The sequence below is a fragment of the Centroberyx gerrardi genome, chromosome 14 (assembly GCF_048128805.1).
Source record: "Centroberyx gerrardi isolate f3 chromosome 14, fCenGer3.hap1.cur.20231027, whole genome shotgun sequence".
NCBI classification, from domain to species: domain Eukaryota; kingdom Metazoa; phylum Chordata; class Actinopteri; order Beryciformes; family Berycidae; genus Centroberyx; species Centroberyx gerrardi.
Window position 1 is genome coordinate 12,708,807 of NC_136010.1, and position 18,560 is coordinate 12,727,366.

General features: G+C 42.2%; 1 protein-coding gene across 1 annotated transcript; it reads right to left on the bottom strand.

The window, feature by feature from the left end:
• Window positions 1–4,680: 4,680 nt before the first annotated feature.
• On the bottom strand, window positions 4,681–16,184 carry tead3a (TEA domain family member 3 a). Its single transcript, XM_071906304.2, has 12 exons — window positions 16,058–16,184; window positions 11,059–11,123; window positions 10,752–10,814; window positions 9,499–9,510; window positions 8,956–9,066; window positions 8,779–8,822; window positions 8,594–8,655; window positions 8,366–8,499; window positions 8,061–8,231; window positions 7,347–7,487; window positions 7,080–7,232; window positions 4,681–6,919 (listed from the first exon to the last, which is right to left on the bottom strand). The coding sequence occupies exons 1-12, from the start codon at window positions 16,062–16,064 to the stop codon at window positions 6,806–6,808; spliced, it is 1,077 nt and encodes a 358-aa protein (XP_071762405.2). The 5' UTR covers window positions 16,065–16,184; the 3' UTR covers window positions 4,681–6,805.
• Between the last annotated feature and the right edge of the window lie 2,376 nt (window positions 16,185–18,560).

An 18,560-nucleotide genomic window follows, 5' to 3' on the forward strand; every position in this document is an offset into this window, starting at 1 on the left:
ATGACTCATTCAACATCAAATAAAAGATAACTTACCAATGTCTGCTGATAGGCTACTACTTTAGAATTTGGCAGTGGATTTGAAGCAGGTGTTTCTATGGAAGATAAATCCATTAGAAACAGGCCTGGATTATCCTGCAGTGGGCCCCAGCACAAACATGCTTATATTCCCCCTCCATCATGTGACCCTGTACATGCATCTCCCCAGTCAAGCACCCAGGCAATCAAGTGTCCACCCCATCAGACAGGTTAGACAAAATATATTACAAACTGCTCAGTGCCTACAGCTATTGAAGCTAGCCAAGGACGTATGCAAATAAGAGTCCAAATTTACAATTAAGACACAAATTCATTGACACAAATTCAGGGTTTCAATGAATTTGGTAGTCTGGGACTTTAGGAAATGTCTGCTTATATTGCCCTTTCTGTTCTCTGCTCTTTCTTTCTTTCTTTCTTTCTTTCTTTCTTTCTTTCTTTCTTTCTTTCTTTCTGATATTTCCAATTAATTATGATGGACTGTATACTATGTGCTCCTGTTGTCTTGATGAGGTCTCCCATGTAAAAGAGATCCTTGATTTCAATGAGACAAAACATGATACAGGGTAAATAAGGTTGATCTATCTATCTATCTATCTATCTATCTATCTATCTATCTATCTATCTGTCTGTCTATCTATCTATCTATCTATCTGTCTGTCTATCTATCTATGCAGATATAAATGGACACATACATATTGTATATGATGCCCTTTTAAGCAGGGAACTGAATTACTCCCATAAGTGAATCCTGTGAATATATTACACAGACATTGCGGTTTCTCTTCCTGTTATGGTAGACAGAAATCATTTATCAATGTTTCATCATTCAGCGGTTTGTCAGATTGTTATCAGCAGCGCCAAGAACACACTTCACATCTGGTTCCAGCCAGCTATATAGCTACATCAGTGATTTTTTTTTTTCTTTTTTACCAGTGGACAAAATCAGCATTCTTTGAAGTTAATGAACTGAAATTGCTTTGCATGCTTATATGTAGTGGGTTCTTGCATAATAAAGTTTTGATTATAGCCTATGTGTCAAATATTCAGTCTAATTTTTCGACAGTCTCTGGACTTGATTAATGGAGTCTGTTGGCTTGTGTGTAGGCAAATGAGAGCTGAGGAGAGGAGTTGAGACAGGTCAGGACATGAGCAAGCATAAGTCGACTCGGGAGGAGAGCAAAGAAATAGGGAGGAATCAGAAAGAAAAGGACCGGGGTGGACAAGAGAAGACGGAAGGACAGCTAGAACAGAGAGGGGAAAAAGGAGATTATAAGAGAGCAGTGTCTCTGCATAACCGGATTGGTTTGGCTAAGTTTCTGCAGGAGACATTTTCCCACCACACCCTTCGCTACAGCACTGCCAAGCTAATAAATGAGTGTCAGTGTGCAATGTGCCTATGTGTGTGCGTTTACGATTTGGTTGGACAACATAACTTTGTGTGGGTGCAGATAAACTCAGCCTTATCTGAGCGAGGGTGAGACATGAGTCAAGCATTTGTTTTGATCTGCTGATAGCATAAATCCATCGAACATGTGGGACCTGGGCTCAGGACAATGCAGCACTGTCTGACTGGAGTGAAAGCTGAACAACAGAATGTAGACAGGGATCACAAATGCACACTCAGCTTCACATATAGGGTATACAGAAGCTTAAAATGATCAATCTCGTTTAGTTTTCAAAAGCCTAAATTAATTTATCTTCGGCAGACTTTAAAAGAAACCGTCCTGGGTGTCCTAGTGACATCCTGGGTGGACGTCCTGGGTTTGAATCTGGCCTGAGACCTTTAATTGTCGCATGTCACCCCCTATCTCTCCCCCAATCTTTCCTGTCTATTTCCACTGTCAACTATCAAATAAAGGCAAAAAATAATCTTAAAAAACAATCAGAAAAAAACTGTAACTGCCCTATGTGACCAAACATATAGATGTCTTGCCCATTACTCAGAAATGTACTGTTTCGAAGTGGGATGCAACCGGGAGGAACCTGTTGGCTGTGACACCTCCTTCCCTCTCTGTGTATTCTTGTATCGTTGTCATTTTGGCAGGCTTCATTATGCACAATATGCACCACACCCAGCTTCAAGGCGTTGTGTATGTGTGTGTGTGCGTGTGTGTGTGCTTGTGTGCATTTTATGCATGTGTGTCATTGTTGTTCACCATTTGCAGCATTGGCGGCATGATATTTGAGAGTTGAGCTTGGATTTCACAGTCCAATGACTTCTGACTGATGTATCTACCATCTAAAGAGCCAGCCGTGTGTGTGTGTGTGTGTGTGTGTAGGTGTGTGTGTGTGTGTGTGTGTGTGTAAGTGACACAAAGGAAGTTGTACAAGTTGTTCACAGCCTTAATAATCAGGGATTATTAGCCAAGTGTCAGTCGTTACGGCCTTGCCACATGTTGGCATTCTGTGTATGTTGGGAGGCGCACAAACTGAACACTCAGCTGCATGGCTGGCTTGAGATCAGTTTCATAGTAATGTTGCTGAATTGACACATTGGACTAGTTTCCATTTAACCTGAGGGAAAAAATAAATAATAAAAAGAACTGACACTTGTTGGAAACACCCTCACACGTGAAAGGTCAAAGTGAGTCTTGTCACTTTATAACTTGGCTATAAACTATATGACATGTTGCGTGTGTGAGAACAGTCACAGAATCCTCGTAAATTTACTCCTATCACTCACTCCTATCTGTGCATGCTCTGGATCCGTGCCAATGCAGATAAAATGCACAGTATACCACGTATAATTTTGAAAGCCCCAATGAAAACATAAAGCTTGAGCTGTTGGATGGATTTATATATAGGCTATATGTATATGAAGGTTTGAATTGAGGGTGTGTAACCTGATATTGAACTGATGTCAGGGCATGTTGGACACGTCAAACTGCACTGTGTGAGGCGGACATAATCTGCTCTGTGCTGATAAGGAGAGCTTTGTTTTTGATAAATGTCAACCTTTGACATAAAACTGTTTTCTGTTGAACTGAAACAGCGCAGTAGTATTGTTTTTTAACTGAAAATGTCTGTTCTCTGCCTGTCACTAAGTCACTTAACTTTCTGACCAAGAGCCTTTTCAGTAAGGTGCGACTAAACCCTTTGAATAACACACATATAAATTAAGCATACACCTTCTTTTATGTGAAAAATTAGTTACATTGGCAAAGTATCAAGCAGACGATAATCTTCTATAATTACACAGAAATCTCTATCTACATTTCTTTGACCCATTTATCTGTTTGAGACATCCATGTTTTTTTTTTTAAGGCATCAGAACAATACTACATTGTTTAATTTTGTACTTGTCAAGACCCGTGTCAACACATGGATGTTAAGTCAATAAAGGTATTGCTAATGGATGTTAAGTAAAGGGAAGAAGTTAATGTGTGTGTGAGAGAGAGAGTGACAGACTGGCGATTAGCTGAGGTCATGTGAGTTAAAGCCACACTGGTGTGACGTTACATTACACCAGTGGTTCTCAACCTTTTTGGCTCGTGACCCCTTAAAACGAAGCGCTGTCTACTTGTGACAAGCGTGCAGAGTTCAGCCAAAGAATGATTTTCCCTTTTCAGGTTGTTTCATTTGATTCATTATCAGAGGAGGCCTAGCGACTGAAACACTATTCAGTAAAATAAGAGAAAATTCTGAAATAATACACATAATAAATTTGTATAGTAGAAATATGCTTTTTTCCTATTCCATAAATCATCGCGTGAGCCCCAGGTTCAGAGAACCACTGCTCTAAACTCTTCCCTACAGTCACATTACCCACTTGATTATCTGTAAGTATGATGCGACAGCACCATCTAGCAGGCCAAATGAGAATTGCCACTTCCGCAGCATCAAGTCTGCTGGAAGGTGGTTTACTTCACTGATGGAGGGCAAACTTCTCACCGTTTATATTCACAGGAGACTCCAGCATGTGTGAATGTCTGAAGTGTAAGTTCTGTAAACACAGCAGTGACAGAAGGCTTGGTAATGACAGGAGTAATGAATCTGAGATTACACACTTGCAGCTGTGACAATGACTGCAGGAAAACCTCTGGAGTCTTAACTGGGGACAGACAGAGGGTTAATGCCTTAAATGCAGCAAATACAGGGTTCCCATGCGTTTCACTGATGAAAACTTTTCCATGACTCCTTTTCAAATGTCTATGACCAAATTTTAATGAATTAAAAAGTAACCATCAATACACTAACTTTAAGCATTGGTTTGTTTTTCACTTTAAAATCAAGGATTATATTATTTTAACTGTCCATAAAAAGTCACCAACCAATGATAATTTCTTCCAACAGGGAGTCGTAGATTGTTTCGGAGCCAGACAGTTTTTTGTGACATCTGACTATAAAAAAAAGAAAAAAAGATCATGAAGTTCACAAATATAATTTCATGACTACATCACTTTTAAAACTTTTCTCCCATTTATCATTTTTCATAACTTCTCCAGGCCTGGAAAATGCTATTTTAAAAGCCAATGACTTTTCCAGGTTTCCCAGGAGTGTGGGAACCCCGTTAACAGGACTGTGAAAAGACACTGAACAATGACAAGAAATGCTTAAAATTTAGAGGACAACTCATATTATGTGAAGGGTGATTTCTTCTCTTTAGCAGTTGCCTAACGTTTACTATGTAAAGGCTAAAGGATTCTGCAGACACCATGTGATTTTATTGGTACAGCGTAAATGTACAGATATCACTGAGCAGACTTGACCAGAGGAGTGATTAAGCAGAGTCAACCACAGCAGACAGGAGCTCCCCCTACAGTAGAAAATGATTTCATGTCAGTTTTCTTTAACAGTCTCTCCTGTTGGGTTTTAAGCATTCTCATAAGGAACCTTTCGGCTGACCACACAGTAACCAAGTTTAAAGGAAGATCTCATTTAAAACCGCACCCCTTAGCTCTTACTTTCATGATAGACAATTAAAAGTCAAGTCGTTGTCAACTTGCACATGGCTGCAGATAAAGAGTGCCAGCCTCAGGGGAAAAAAAATAAACTCTATTATAACTAGAAGGAAAACAAAACAAAAAACAAACAAAAAACAGCTGATAGCCATGTTTACAGGAAATCATAATCATCGCATAAAACAAAAATAAGAAAATGCAAATGTCAGTTGGACAATTTCTTAGTGTTATCAGGCAAAAATTTACCCCAGTGCACAAGTGGTGACCTAAGTGTGGGTCTGTACCTTGAGGTTTTGCATACATTAAAAATGAAACAGCCAAAATTCACCTCATTTATGACGTTTGGTGTAATACTTCTAGCTGTGCTGATAAAATACAAAAAAAGATAATTCACCTTTACAAAATGAGTCTATTTACCTTGTGTTGGCTTATAAACAGTACCATTAAAAGTGTAGTGTACACATCCTATACATCAGTGCTCCTCAGGCTAAGGCTTTATGAACCAAAACACATTCTTATCCCAACCCATGTGGAGGTAGAAATACTGCAGCAAGCCCACACTCTTGTCAAGCTGAAAAATTAAAAACAGTATAGTGTCAATGAACAACAGCAAAGATAATTCTTTCATTGAAGATTCTGCTGCCACCTAAGTGTGAAAAAAAAACACAAAATACATATGATAATAAAAAGTAAGAGACCATCAATGAATTGAGTGAATCACCTTTGGGCGGTGGAACTGGATGAGGAATTGGTTGTGAACACTTCTGCTGTGTCTAAAGAAAACGGAGCCAAACTTAACATCTGCATGAGATTTGGCCTAAATCTCTTTCCCTCAACACACACCACGTACCATTAGAAAGCTTCAACAGCAAGTTCTGACTGTAAAAATGATGGATAACTTTCCCCTTTTAATACCATGGTTCACTCAAATATACATAAATATGACTTTTACACCTTAATATGTAGTGCATTATGTGTATTGCTTGCCTGTTTACTGCCAGATCTGGACTTTCTGGGAAGAGGCAAGCCCCGACTCTCCAAACGATCCCTAGGTCTTTGATTAAACCAACTGAAGATAATGTTCCCACACTAAGCAGTGATAGAGGACACATAAACCGTGGCAGGCTTGATCAATTCCTACCTTTCAGAGTTAGTACAAAATGTAGAAAAACAGACATTGTGGTAGACTTACATTTAACACTGATAGAATGGTTCGTTCGCCAATTTGTATTAAAACTCCCCCCTCACACCACAGTCGCACCTGTGACGTGAATGCATGTGCTTTACGATGAAAGTTCCCAGTAAATGAGAACATCCGTAACCAGGGCAACACATCCTGCTACAGCTGTATTTGCAATGCAGATGATGGAGAAATCCCACTTTGTGTCCGTTCAACTGGGTGTAGTTTTACCTTGGTTTTGGAACCTTTTTGTGATGTTTTCATAACATTTTGTCAGGTAATAAAATTTACGATGAAAAATGATATTGAGCTGTGATGTGTTGAGCCAGATAGTGGACAATGTGCAGAATCAATTTTCTGTAGCTGGCTAATTACAGATATAACGCCACAATACTAAATTCTGATTTATACAAAGAATAAAACCACATTTTCGTCAATACCCATACCAAATAAATTTCACCTCAGTGCGTTCAAACCTCGGGATCTTTGTGTGAATAGCTTGCAGCGATGGAGATACATACACATTAAACAACTGGGTGTGACTGCGGTGTGACTCTTGGTCTGTTGTGACAGGTGTTTGAGTAGAGGATGGGAATCTGTGTGTCTGAGCTGGAAATAGTGTTTTAAGTGTATCAAAAAGTCTATGGAGAGAGTCTCTGCATGTACACAACGTGGTGGGCAGCGCGCTAGTCCTTGACTAGCCGGTAAACGTGGTACTGTGCTCCGTGTTCACTGGTGGACACCTCAAACACAAAGGCGATGCACAGCAGAGTCTCCTGAGTTTCTCTGTTGGACACCACCTAGCGAGAGACAGGAGAAGAGAAAAAGATTGCTGAGGGTCTGGGACACAATCACAAATAAATTAACAAAAAAAAATATACAAATGAACCAACACACCAGCCCCACAGATATAGGAAATAACACAGAAGCACACATTCACACACACACACACACACACACCTGTAGGATGGTGAAGTTCTCCAGTACACTGTTCATCATGTATTTCTCTGGCAGGTGTTTCAGTTTGTGGATGAAGTTGATCATATATTCACACATGGGTGAGCGGTGGATGCGAAACACACACTTCCCTCCTTCCACACGAGCATATTCTGTCTGGATGGGAAAATACACACGCGCATAAAAATTAAAATGCATGTTGATGCCTAGATATGCAATGCAATCATGCCCATGAAAATATTGAGTTGATTTAAGAAGTGTCTCTCTCACCTCAACCTTCTCCACCACCTGTTTGCCAAAGGAGCAGACCTTGGTGGAGACACTGATGGTGATGTTCTCTGTCCCACTGTACTGGCTGCTCACACCGTAGAACGCACCGGAACCCTCCTCAACGTCACTGCTCAGGTCCGCCTGGAACGAGCACAAAAGACAGATTGAGAGAGAGTGAGAACAGAGACAGAAACACAGTGTATCTGTCCTTGACCTTAGGTTTCCTCTACTGGTAACAGTAGACGCAACACCCCATCTCCTATATGTGTATACCTACATATATTTGTGTGTCAGGGTTCCCATTGTGACCCTGATGTAAAATTCCCTTACTTTCCATAACAAAGACACAGCACTCCAATGAGCTATACATTTTTATTCCTTCCTGGTTTGTTAATATTTTTCCGCTCAGAAAAGCTCTCAAGCGGTTAACAGCCTGGATTCCACCACAGTTGGGCTTGCTGTGGAAGACTGGCCATACATACAATGTATAAAAATAGCTGTATCATCTAATGCATTGAATTTGTGAAACAAGTTGTAAAATACATTCTGGTTTATTTTTGCAAAGTGCCCCATTTGCAAAATTAACTGATATTCCCCAACTTCCCCGTAGAATTAATCAAATTCCCTGATGCTCCATGTTTGGAATACGCCTCTCAAAATTCCAGGAGTTCCAGACATTCCATGCCCAGTATGAACTCTGGTGTGTGTACTGACCCAGAACTTGACGAGGAAGAAGGCGTTGTGCGGCCCTTTTTCATAGAGGTCCTTCAGGCCTCCCTTCTTCTCGGGGAACTTGTCGTAGATCTGCCGTACGTCTACCGACTCCAACACAGGGTCGCTGTAGCCCGGGTTCGACTGGCCAATGTGTACAAAAAGGTGTTTATACTGTAAGGAACAAAAAGGGACGCAGTGAGGAAGAGAGGGGAGGGCAGGAAGGAAGGAGGGAGGGATAGACGGTAGGGGGTTTTGCTAAATTTTATATCATTGACTTCTCAATAAAAAGCACAGCGTGTGTGTACCGTCTCTGTGTCTCTCTGGCTCTCCATAAAAGCAGAGTACTCCAGTAGCCGTAGTTTCTCCGAGGCGATGGTTCTGTCTTGCCATACAGGAGCTGCTATGGCTGCAGGGCGGGGGGTCGGCAGGGGCTCATAACCTATCAAACATTCAAAACAGGAAAACATAATTCACGTAACAGTGATAATAATGATGATGATAACTCAGCTGAGTGTGTTTGTGCTCACACTTACTGATGGGCGTGGGGAGAGGGGCTGGTAGTGTGGTGTACGGGGGCTGTGCAAAGGGCTTAATGCTGTAGAAGAAAAAAAATGAGACGTTGCAAGCCAAAAAATGAGTAATTGTACCAGCTAAAGAATGCAACATTCTCCAGTTTCAGTTCTCAAACAAAACCCACTAATCTCCCGGTGATACTTACTCCTGAGAATGTCCAGGCTGTCCTGGCATTGGGCCAGGCCAAAACTAGACAAAGGGAGGAAGGGAAAAACATGATGGATTAAATTATTGAGAATGTAGAGAAGTACAGATATGCGTGTGTGTGTGTGTGTGTGTGTGTGTGTGTGTGTGTGTGTGTGTGTGTGTATATATGTCTCACCCTGACTGGCGGAGGGAAGGGGGTCTGGGGTTTCATTACGCTGGCAGAGACGATCTGAGCTGATGAGAGGTTTGCTACTGTCTGCAGGGCCTTGTCTTTGGATGCCTGGTCCTGAGTGAGAACGAGAGAGAGAGAGAAGGTAATACAGAATATATATCTCTCTCAATAATCATGCTCCTAATAAATTTTGGGTAACTTTCCAAAGCCAGTTTAGACAGCCAGCCAGCCAGCATGGTGCACTAAGTATGAGAAGTAGGAGACTGAAGAAGGAGGAGAGACATGGAGAGCAGGACAGAGTGCAAAGCAGGTATAGGGGGGTGCCAAAGCGGGAGGCACACCAAAATAGCAGGCTGGTATTAGGAGAGTTAACTGGAGCCATCACCAGTAGTTAACTAATGCCACTAAAAAAAAATAATAAAAAAAAATACAATGAAGGGGTATTGGAGTTTGGCAGTGGGACTGGATTGTGGACTAGCGATAATGTAATGCCAACCACTAAGCACAAAGCCTGAAGCAGAAAACTGTAGTTGAACCAAAACTTACCAAGTTCATGGCCTATGGCAAAGAAGACACACATTATTAATGGACTTCAAAACACTGGAGAAATAAGTGGGTCACACACTCGCCATCAGGCATAGGTAATAAGGAACAAAACTTTCCTCACAACATAAAACCCCTGACTATAGCCTGAATCTACCAACACATCTACCAACACTCACAGTCAGCATAACACATTCACCTTATATTGACATGGAAAGTTACTTCCTATTATCCTGTACAACCTTTATGACGAGTACTGACAACAGAAGAAGATGAATGTATTGGAAAATGTACTGAAGCAGAAGTTTGAAACTGCTGCCCTTTCTAACTGTGTATTAGAGGGCAGCAAGTTGAATGCCTTTGGCACAAAATCATGAAGAACCTTAATCACAGTGCAGAATAAAACCAGAAGAAAAGCGCTGAGACAGAGAAGATAAAAAGGATTGGGAGGGGGGGGGGGGGGAGAACAGAAATACATGGAAGGAAAAAAAACGATAAGTCTACACGTATGCATGTATATAAGGAGCACATTAAAAATGAAAACTCCCTTGTGTGTATGCGTGCGCAGGCATTCATGTGCATTTCTAGAGCCATGCACATTCTTGGGTCAACTAAGCTTGTTACTGAAACTCATGCAAATGTCACAACCCTCCTGAACTCTGCAAACAGTTTAACATTATAGCCATGCACTACAGCAACAACTCCTCTCCCACAGTTATGATACCCAAACACACTGCAAACATCTGGCCTCACACTGATCAATGCCACATGACTGCAAACATGGAGGGAGGGCGAGTGAGTGAGAACATTCAAAGCACATTACAAGCACTCAAATATAAATGCTTCAAAATATAATTAGTTTGCAAAGCTATGTTGAGCCTAAACCATCCTCTCCCTGCTCACACAGCCATAGTAAGCAGCACTCCCTCAGCCCCCTATCGATGATCTGCATTCACACACCTAACTCCTAGACCTAGCCTCGACAAAGACATCTACGGGGTTTAAGGGGTCAAGCTGGATTTGGGCCACAGGCAGAGCGAAGCGGCCAGCAAGGCAGTGTCAGTGAGCGTTTATACCTTGAGCTTAGACTGAATCTCACGAGACTTTCTCCTGGCCAAGACTTGCAGGTGACTAGAGACCTGAAGAAAGACAGGATGAAGGGAAGAGGGGTGGGAAAAAAAGGAAAGGAGAGGAAAAGAAGAGGGGATGTGACTACAGAGGGAAGGGAGAGCGTGCGTGATTCAGATGGCACCCACCTTGATGCCCGCCTGGTATTCTCGTACCCTCTTGCGTGCCAGAACCTGAATGTGACTAGACACCTAGAGTGTAGGGGGCCAGGGTTACCCACATGAAATCACACACATTAACATGGAAAAAAAACACTATAGCTGAATTCACATAATATAAGAATCATTCTCTATTATCAAAGGAGCCATATTCAATTAATAACATTCACTGGTGGAAACCACTCACAAAAACCACCATTTCCATGTGGTCAGTTCTGCAGCTACTAAGCAAATCCCTGTACACCAAACATGTCAAAAGTCTTCTGTCCATGCATACCTGTTTGCGTGTGCGTGTCTTCCCCGTGCGTAGCTTGATATAGCGAGCTATCAGCTCATTGCGACCTTGAATAGAGCAGAGGAAATTGAGAAATTAGACGGAAGCACTTTTACAAATAAATATAAAATAAAGTGGAACAATCTTAACACAAGCAGATATGGGACATTGTGTTTTCTGTTACTTCAGCACCTTGGTTACACACAGTGTAAAAGCTACAGTTTATGTGTGTGTTAACATAACAGAAAACCTTTATGCGAGAGAGAAAAGAAAGTAGTGATAGTGCTGCTGGCGTAACCCCTTAAGAGAGATGGCAATCCATTTTATCAAGTCAGTTTACGTTTTACATTTACAGCATTTAGCCGACACTCTTTGCAATTTGCAATAGGTGAGCAGATAGGGGTTCAGTTTTTTGCTGAAGAACACTTCCAACACGACACATGGATGTTGCTGGGATCAAACCAGTGACTTTCCTGGACAGACCCTCTAACCCCTAGGCTGTTCTGCCAGCTAGGTTGTCCTAGTAAGAATGATTGTTCTGTGGAGATCAACCTCTTCTACGAAAGTCCAAACTCCAGGACTCCCTTTGAAAGGGATTTCCTCCTGCTCCTCCTCCCCCATCATCATCATCATCTGTACAATATCTGATGGTGTATATGATGTGTGTATAATGTATGTGTAATGTGTAATAACTCATGTATATAATGTAACCTGTTACACCAACAACTTTATTCCAGCATCTTTGCACTCTGCACCATTGCACTATTGTCCTAGGGTTGTTTACATATATGTGTGTGTGTATATATATATATATATATATATATATATATATATATATATATATATATATATATATATATATATATATATATATATATATATATATATACACACACATATACATACACATATGTAAACAACCCTAGGACAGGCATATATATATATATATATATATATATATATATATATATATATACACACACACACACACATATACATACACACTTTTTTATATATATGCATATTTGTACATAGTAGTTAAATGTTTAGGTTTACCTCTGTTCATCTTGTTGTCCTTGTTTTTAGCTGTATATTTATTCTGTGTAAGTACATTGAGAGCAACGAAAAAACCGGAGTCAAATTCCTTGTATGTGTACATACTTGGCCAATATAGCTGATTCTGATTCTGAAAAGGGCAGATTTCAGTTAAAGTGTCCTTAAAGTGTCCTTGCCGCCACAGCAGCCTGAATTCTTCAAAGCATGGATTCAAGGTTCTGAAAATGTTCCACGGGGATCTTGGTCCATGTCAACATGCAGAATGAGTCTTGCCATTCTCCCCTGACCTCTCTCATCAACAGGACTGCCGCTAACTGGATGTTTTTTGTTTATCACACCACTCTCCGTAACCTCTAGACACTGTAGTTAATGAAAATCCCAGGAGGGTTGATGTTTGTGAGATGCTGGAACTGGTGCATCTGGCACCAAGCTCATACCACGTTCGAATCACGTGTCTTGCCCAGTCTAATGTGTACTCAAACAGTAATTGAACTTCTCGACCCCGTCTGCATGCTTCACACCGATGCTTTATACATGACTCACTGTCTGGAGGAGTGAGCTGCTTGCGTAAACAAGGTGTACCTAATAAAGTGGATACTGAGTATTTAGCGCTCTTATAGCACTTCGGTCACATGAAAATCTCATACTCCAATTTTCGTATATATATTTTTTTACTTAATTTAGTTGAGTTTTAATTAATTTCGTTTCTGGCTTTCTATGTGTTGAGTAATTTCCATGACTGTAGAGTCCTTGAAACCCATTTAAAAACACAAAAAAATGTGTCTTAATATTAGCATGTTTCTTATCCCTGAAAAGCATCACTATATGGAGATATGAGGTCCTCATATGATAGCAGCGTTTATATGAATTGTGTAGTTTTAAGTTTTTGTCGCTGTGTGAGATCATGTGCAGCCTGTGTCTGAGTTAGATTTAGCCTCGCTCACTGGTCCAAAGCAGACAGACAAGTGGTGGGATTGGACAGAAAGAAGAGAGGAGAGGTCATATGGTGAACAGGCATCCAAAGCGTGGTCACTACACAGTGCCTGGTCAGCTCTTTCTTTCTTTCTTTCTTTCTCTGCCTCCCTCTCTCCCACCCTCACCTGATGAGCCGCTCATCTCTACTCTAACTTCTGGGAGAGTCATTATTCACTCTGCTGCAGATGTGAGAAGATGAGAGGGAGGCTAAAGGGAAGTTAAAGACAAGTGACCAAATCAAGCATCTGAGGCCAATTTCACTGCTGTCATCATTTATCTCACACACATGCACCAACATCATCACTATCATTATTTCTGGGAAGTGGGGCGATGCTGCTGGGAGTTAGGTCACATCGGGCTGAGTCACATCACCTCTCTGGACTTACCAGAATTCCCCAAAATCTACAGATGGGGCTGACTCAGACACACAGACACAGCAGTCCGCTCCAATTCCCAAAACTGAACACAAGCATTTTCCCAGTCTGCGGCCTACCACCACCCCACAAAAAGGTCCACTCTATCTCAATTGAAAAAAACAAAAAAAACAAAACAACAACAAATAAAAAACATTCTGAGTATAATAGGACAAAGTATACTAAGCATAAGGCTTGGTCTAACAGGTTTGGTTATTGCAAACGTCAATGTGTTACTAAAATACCATCATTAAAACAAGTAGCCTCTATGTTATCTGGGTCACTGTGCGAGTGGAAGAGCTGGTGATCTGTCTGCTGATCATCCTAACTTGGGAATACATGCTCGACAGACACCATAATCCACGGGTGACATCATGGTGATAGCATAGACGGCATTAGTTCAGTAGGAGGAGGTAGGGTAATGTAATCAATACCGGAATGTGTCCATGATCTTAGTCGCACCAGAATCTGCCATGTCAGTGATGTTGACGGACTGCATGCGCCCACGTCAGTAAAGATTCCAACCTCTTTACCCTATGGTTACTTGCCCTGTAGAAACTGTCAAGTTAAACTAGTCCAGTCCTAATCGAAATCCCAGAATCTTTTGGCAATTCTGTTGACAATTTATGGCCGGAGAGGTCTGGTTATTCATCAACATATGTAGACAATCAAGGAGGTTTTTGCCTCTCTTCTTGGCTTAACTTCAGCCCCTTGGCCATGACATTAAGTAGGCCCACACCAATAAAAAGGCACCAAAAAAACTGATTACCAAGCTCTCTTATCCCATACAAATTAGTCACTGACATACCAGATGTCCTGTAATAACAATTACATATCAGATACTGTCCTGAAAACTAATCCCATTTAGCAGGCTGTGTGTTAATGTGAGTGTGGGTATTATGTTTAAAGCGTGGATGTAGTTTGTGAATGTGTGTTCAGTTTGCCCATCTTCGCTTATGGAGAAAGGGGGAGAAGGGGGTGGTCAACACAGTGAGCCCACACTTCCACAAAAGGAGAAAATGCCGCAACGCTGAAACAAACCTTCCCTTTCTGTCGCATGGGATCACATATCCTGTCTCCCCCTCTCTCTCTCTCTCTCTCTCACACACACACACACAAATACACAGCACAGGCTGCTGCACGCAGGAATGCCATCCCTCAGCCAAAAGAAGTATGCTGGGAATGTTGGCCGCTAGCCAAGGCCTGCAATACGCGGTAGGAAAATACGGTCAAAATACACCAAAGCTCTACTCACAGATAGCATCCTGAACCGGCCCTCAGAAAAAAAAAAAGAAGAGCATAGTGCGTGGGCGTGCAAGCACTACAAAACTGGTTATGCAGTCCAATCAGCCAATCTGAACCAGTCTTTCTTTACGCAATTAGGGCCCTAGGGCCATGGGCAATCAAGCTGCTCCTTTGAATGATGCAGTCACCTGATGTTGACATGTCAGCCCTAACCTGGCCTGGCAGGTCCACTTGCTCTAGCCTTTGACCCCCGTCAGTGCTGCCGACTGCCCTCTGACCTCACAGATAATGGTCCTGTCCCAAAATACCCCCTAGCAGATCGTCTAGGTACAAAGGGATCTTAACAAGGTGGATCAGTAATCTAACCCACTGGGCTCCAAAGTACGGTCTGGTGATCACTAGAGGTGCCTGAGGGGGTTCCAGGGGGTCCCAAGCAAAATGAGGTCTAGTTTAATTTCACAGTTATAAAACTCATTGTAAGTTAGTGCAATGAGAGAATGTATGTATGTTTCATTGTACCCATTGTTACCTTCCCACATATAGACAGTTACGTAATTCTGTCTTAAATTATAGCTAACAACAAAAATCTTCTCAGATGTCAGGTGCTCCTTAGTACAAAATCTTACCAGTGGGGGTCTGTGGTCTAACCAGGCTTCCCACACTCACTTGAACATCAAATTCAAGGACTTTAAAGTTTTCAAGTTTGTTTCTTGTTCAAATTCAAGGATTCAAAATTCTCCTGTTTTTGAGTAAGTTGCGACATTGGTCAAAATTAGACATCACAAAGGCACCATTTTTTACTCATAATCTTGTCAAGTCAAGAAATCCTGGTGAAATCATTCATTTTAAAACTGCTGCTATATCAATGCAAATCTCCACAGGGTTCTCCTCAGGATGTGAAGTGCTGATGCCAAGGCAGGGAAAGGTCCAGAGAGAAATCAAGTATTTTCAAGGCCATCCCATTCACTTTCGAAACCGTTTAAGGCCTTGTTTTATTTTTCTCAAATCCACAAACTTTCAAGGCCCATGGGAACCCTGTGTAATGTGCAGCTATTTGGGGTTCCATGACAGAAAACGTTTGGTCTAACCCCTCTCACTCACAGGCTGGGTCAAGTTATGTTCTCCCTTGCCATCACATCATTTCATTTCTGGACCTATACAAGTATCTCAGCATTTACAACAGACATGTAGGCCTACACTTCTGGACTTTGAACTAACAAAGACACTGGAGCAGGGAAGAGATAAAAGGAGGGTTGTGCTTGTGTCAATCAATCAGTGTGTTAGGACAACAATGCTCTGGAGCGATTCCTCACCATACATCTTGCCCTCATCTGAAAGTATGATCTTCCTCCTGCCGCAGGGTGGGTAGATGGCCAGAGCTTCCTGAAAGCTCTGCTCAATGTCGGGGCTCCACACACCCTCGGGGTCCCCATCCAAACCCCGGTCCGCCCCATCCCCAAGCCCCTCCCCGTTGGCACCATCCTCCTGCGCCCCGTCAGGGCTGCCACGGCAACTCCACTCCGACGCAATGATGACGGCTCCGGCCACAACACACCTTGGACACAGAGGAAAACCAGATAAGGAGAAATAGCCTACATAACAGATTTTTGTTTTATAATTCTGTGGCAAGATATATAGTGTATATAGTATGACGGGAAAGAAGGTAGAGAGAGAGATGGGATAGCATGCGACATAGGTCATGAGTCGGATTTTAAATGTTGAGTGTATGTCATATCTATCTTCATCTGCTAAACCACCAGGAAACGCCATTAAAGGCAATTCAAGAAAATCAAAATATAGGTCATGGCTGGTAGCATTGCGCCTTGTCTTGCCAGTCTCCAGCAGACATATTGTGGGGGGGGGGGGCACAGGTCCAGGATTAAGTCTGTGGCTGCCAAGAATGGCGACAGATTTTTCAGACTCTAGATGTCTCCACACTTCACCCAGAGTGAGATCGGATTCGTCTGAAGTCATTTCAGCCTCTACGGGAACAGGGTGTATTAATAGCACTGGCATTGGCGGTTAAAGACCTGACAAGCAACATGGCAAAACATTAAGAGCTTGTGAATTTATAAGAGACACTGGCCAAGGTCAACGAAGACACCACCAGTTGGTCTAGCCATGAAGGTTAGTGGTGATTCCACTGGGTTATAAAGATAGATGTGAAATTCAGTAGGGTCTCACGTGAATTAACAACCACATTTGTTGATGGTAAGACCAGTTCATTTCCCTTTAGAGAGAAACCAGCTTACAAGACAGACTTGCACCATACTAATTCCCCAGTTGCCGGTGACCTGGCCTGCATTGGCCACATGAGGAAATTACACATTCTTTTGTTATTGTTGAGGATGCTCCAAGTCTCCTCAAACACAGGCGCACATACGTAACATGGATGTGGTCTGGTGTGTAATGTTTTCCAGAGTGTGGCTAACATGGTCCTTACCACAGAGGATCCATAGAGGATCTCTGTGGTCGCAGAGCTTCCCCTGCTGTGGTGGGCTTATTGGACACACTCAGCACAGGGCCTTCCCAGTTTCAATCACCGCTGACAGGACCGTGCTGTTGCCATAGAGATTAGGCAGACCCTGGTGAGTCGGTTAGGAAAGAGCAAAGCCTAACGGAACATTTCGCCTGATATCCGAGGGGAGGAGGTTTGATTGTCTTAAAACCTTACTGTGCGAGAGGTCCGGGACGGGGCACAGTGCAGACGCTGCTGCTACCAGGCCTGTTTGGCACGACTGGATCTGATTCACTTTTGATTCAATCACTTCAGTTAACTCAAGATGATTGACGATAAATTATGTACAAGGGGTGAGTGTACTGCTGAGCAATTTTGCCTAGAATTTGAATTGATGGGACTGAGGGAGTTGGCCGCAGCCTTGCCATTTGCCACAGTAGGTCTCCATAGCGGTGATGTAAAGTTTCAAGATTATGCACTCGAGAGACACACAGCTCCGCCGGTTTCAATTTAGCTCCCAGTGACCAAAAGGTCATGTGTTTAGTGCAGTGAGGAGCCAGCAGGAGCCGGGGCAGCGTTGAGCTAAATAAAGCTATGAGCTCAGCAAACACAGACAAGACACATGCATATTATGGGCTGCCTTCTGCTCCAATGGGAACATCACAGATATTATGATTAACCATGCTGGATTTCATCACAGCACTTCCAGATTTCCCTGACCCAATTAGTTGACTTTTAAAGAACTTTCTAAACTTTTGATAACAAATGAACTAAGATTAATGTGAGCCTCAATGTCTTGCCTCATACCAACTAATGTTAATGAGTCAAGACTGTATTGGACCCAAGCAAAAGGTGTCATTTCTCCTCCTCTGGCTTCTGTTGAACCTGTAAGACCAGTCTTACATGTTGTTTAGAGTTTCACAATCACAAGAAATGAATCCCATCTGGTAAGCCTGTATGAGAGCAGGGGAAAAAACAGAAAATCACATTCGCTGGAGGGAAGCCGCCTAGCCAACTGTGAGTTGGCAAAATCTGTCTTTGATCCCAAGGGAAATACTTCCATGTAGCTGGGCCTCGCAACTGTAATAAAAACTATATAGTTGCTGTGATCTGTGAGCCCCAAAACTTTACACACTCTAATGAAAAGTTATATTTTCTATCTCTCCGAGGACACATTACAGACGCAGGCAAGCCGTTGCTAAACGCTCGAGTTGACATGCTAGTCGGTTAGCTTGCGAGCTAATAATACCTCAACAAAGTCCAAACTAAGTCCGAGAGACGTCTAAAAACTCATCGCCATTACAGTTCGGGTGGCTAACTAAATTACGGAGGGACGCCTAGCTAAAACACGAGGCTCT

Coding starts and splice junctions, on each gene's coding strand:
- tead3a (XM_071906304.2), bottom strand. Junction 10,815..11,058: donor AGACACGCACACGCAAACAG/GTATGCATGGAC, acceptor CCTACACTCTAG/GTGTCTAGTCACATTCAGGT. Junction 8,232..8,365: donor GCCAGAGAGACACAGAGACG/GTACACACACGC, acceptor TGTTCCTTACAG/TATAAACACCTTTTTGTACA.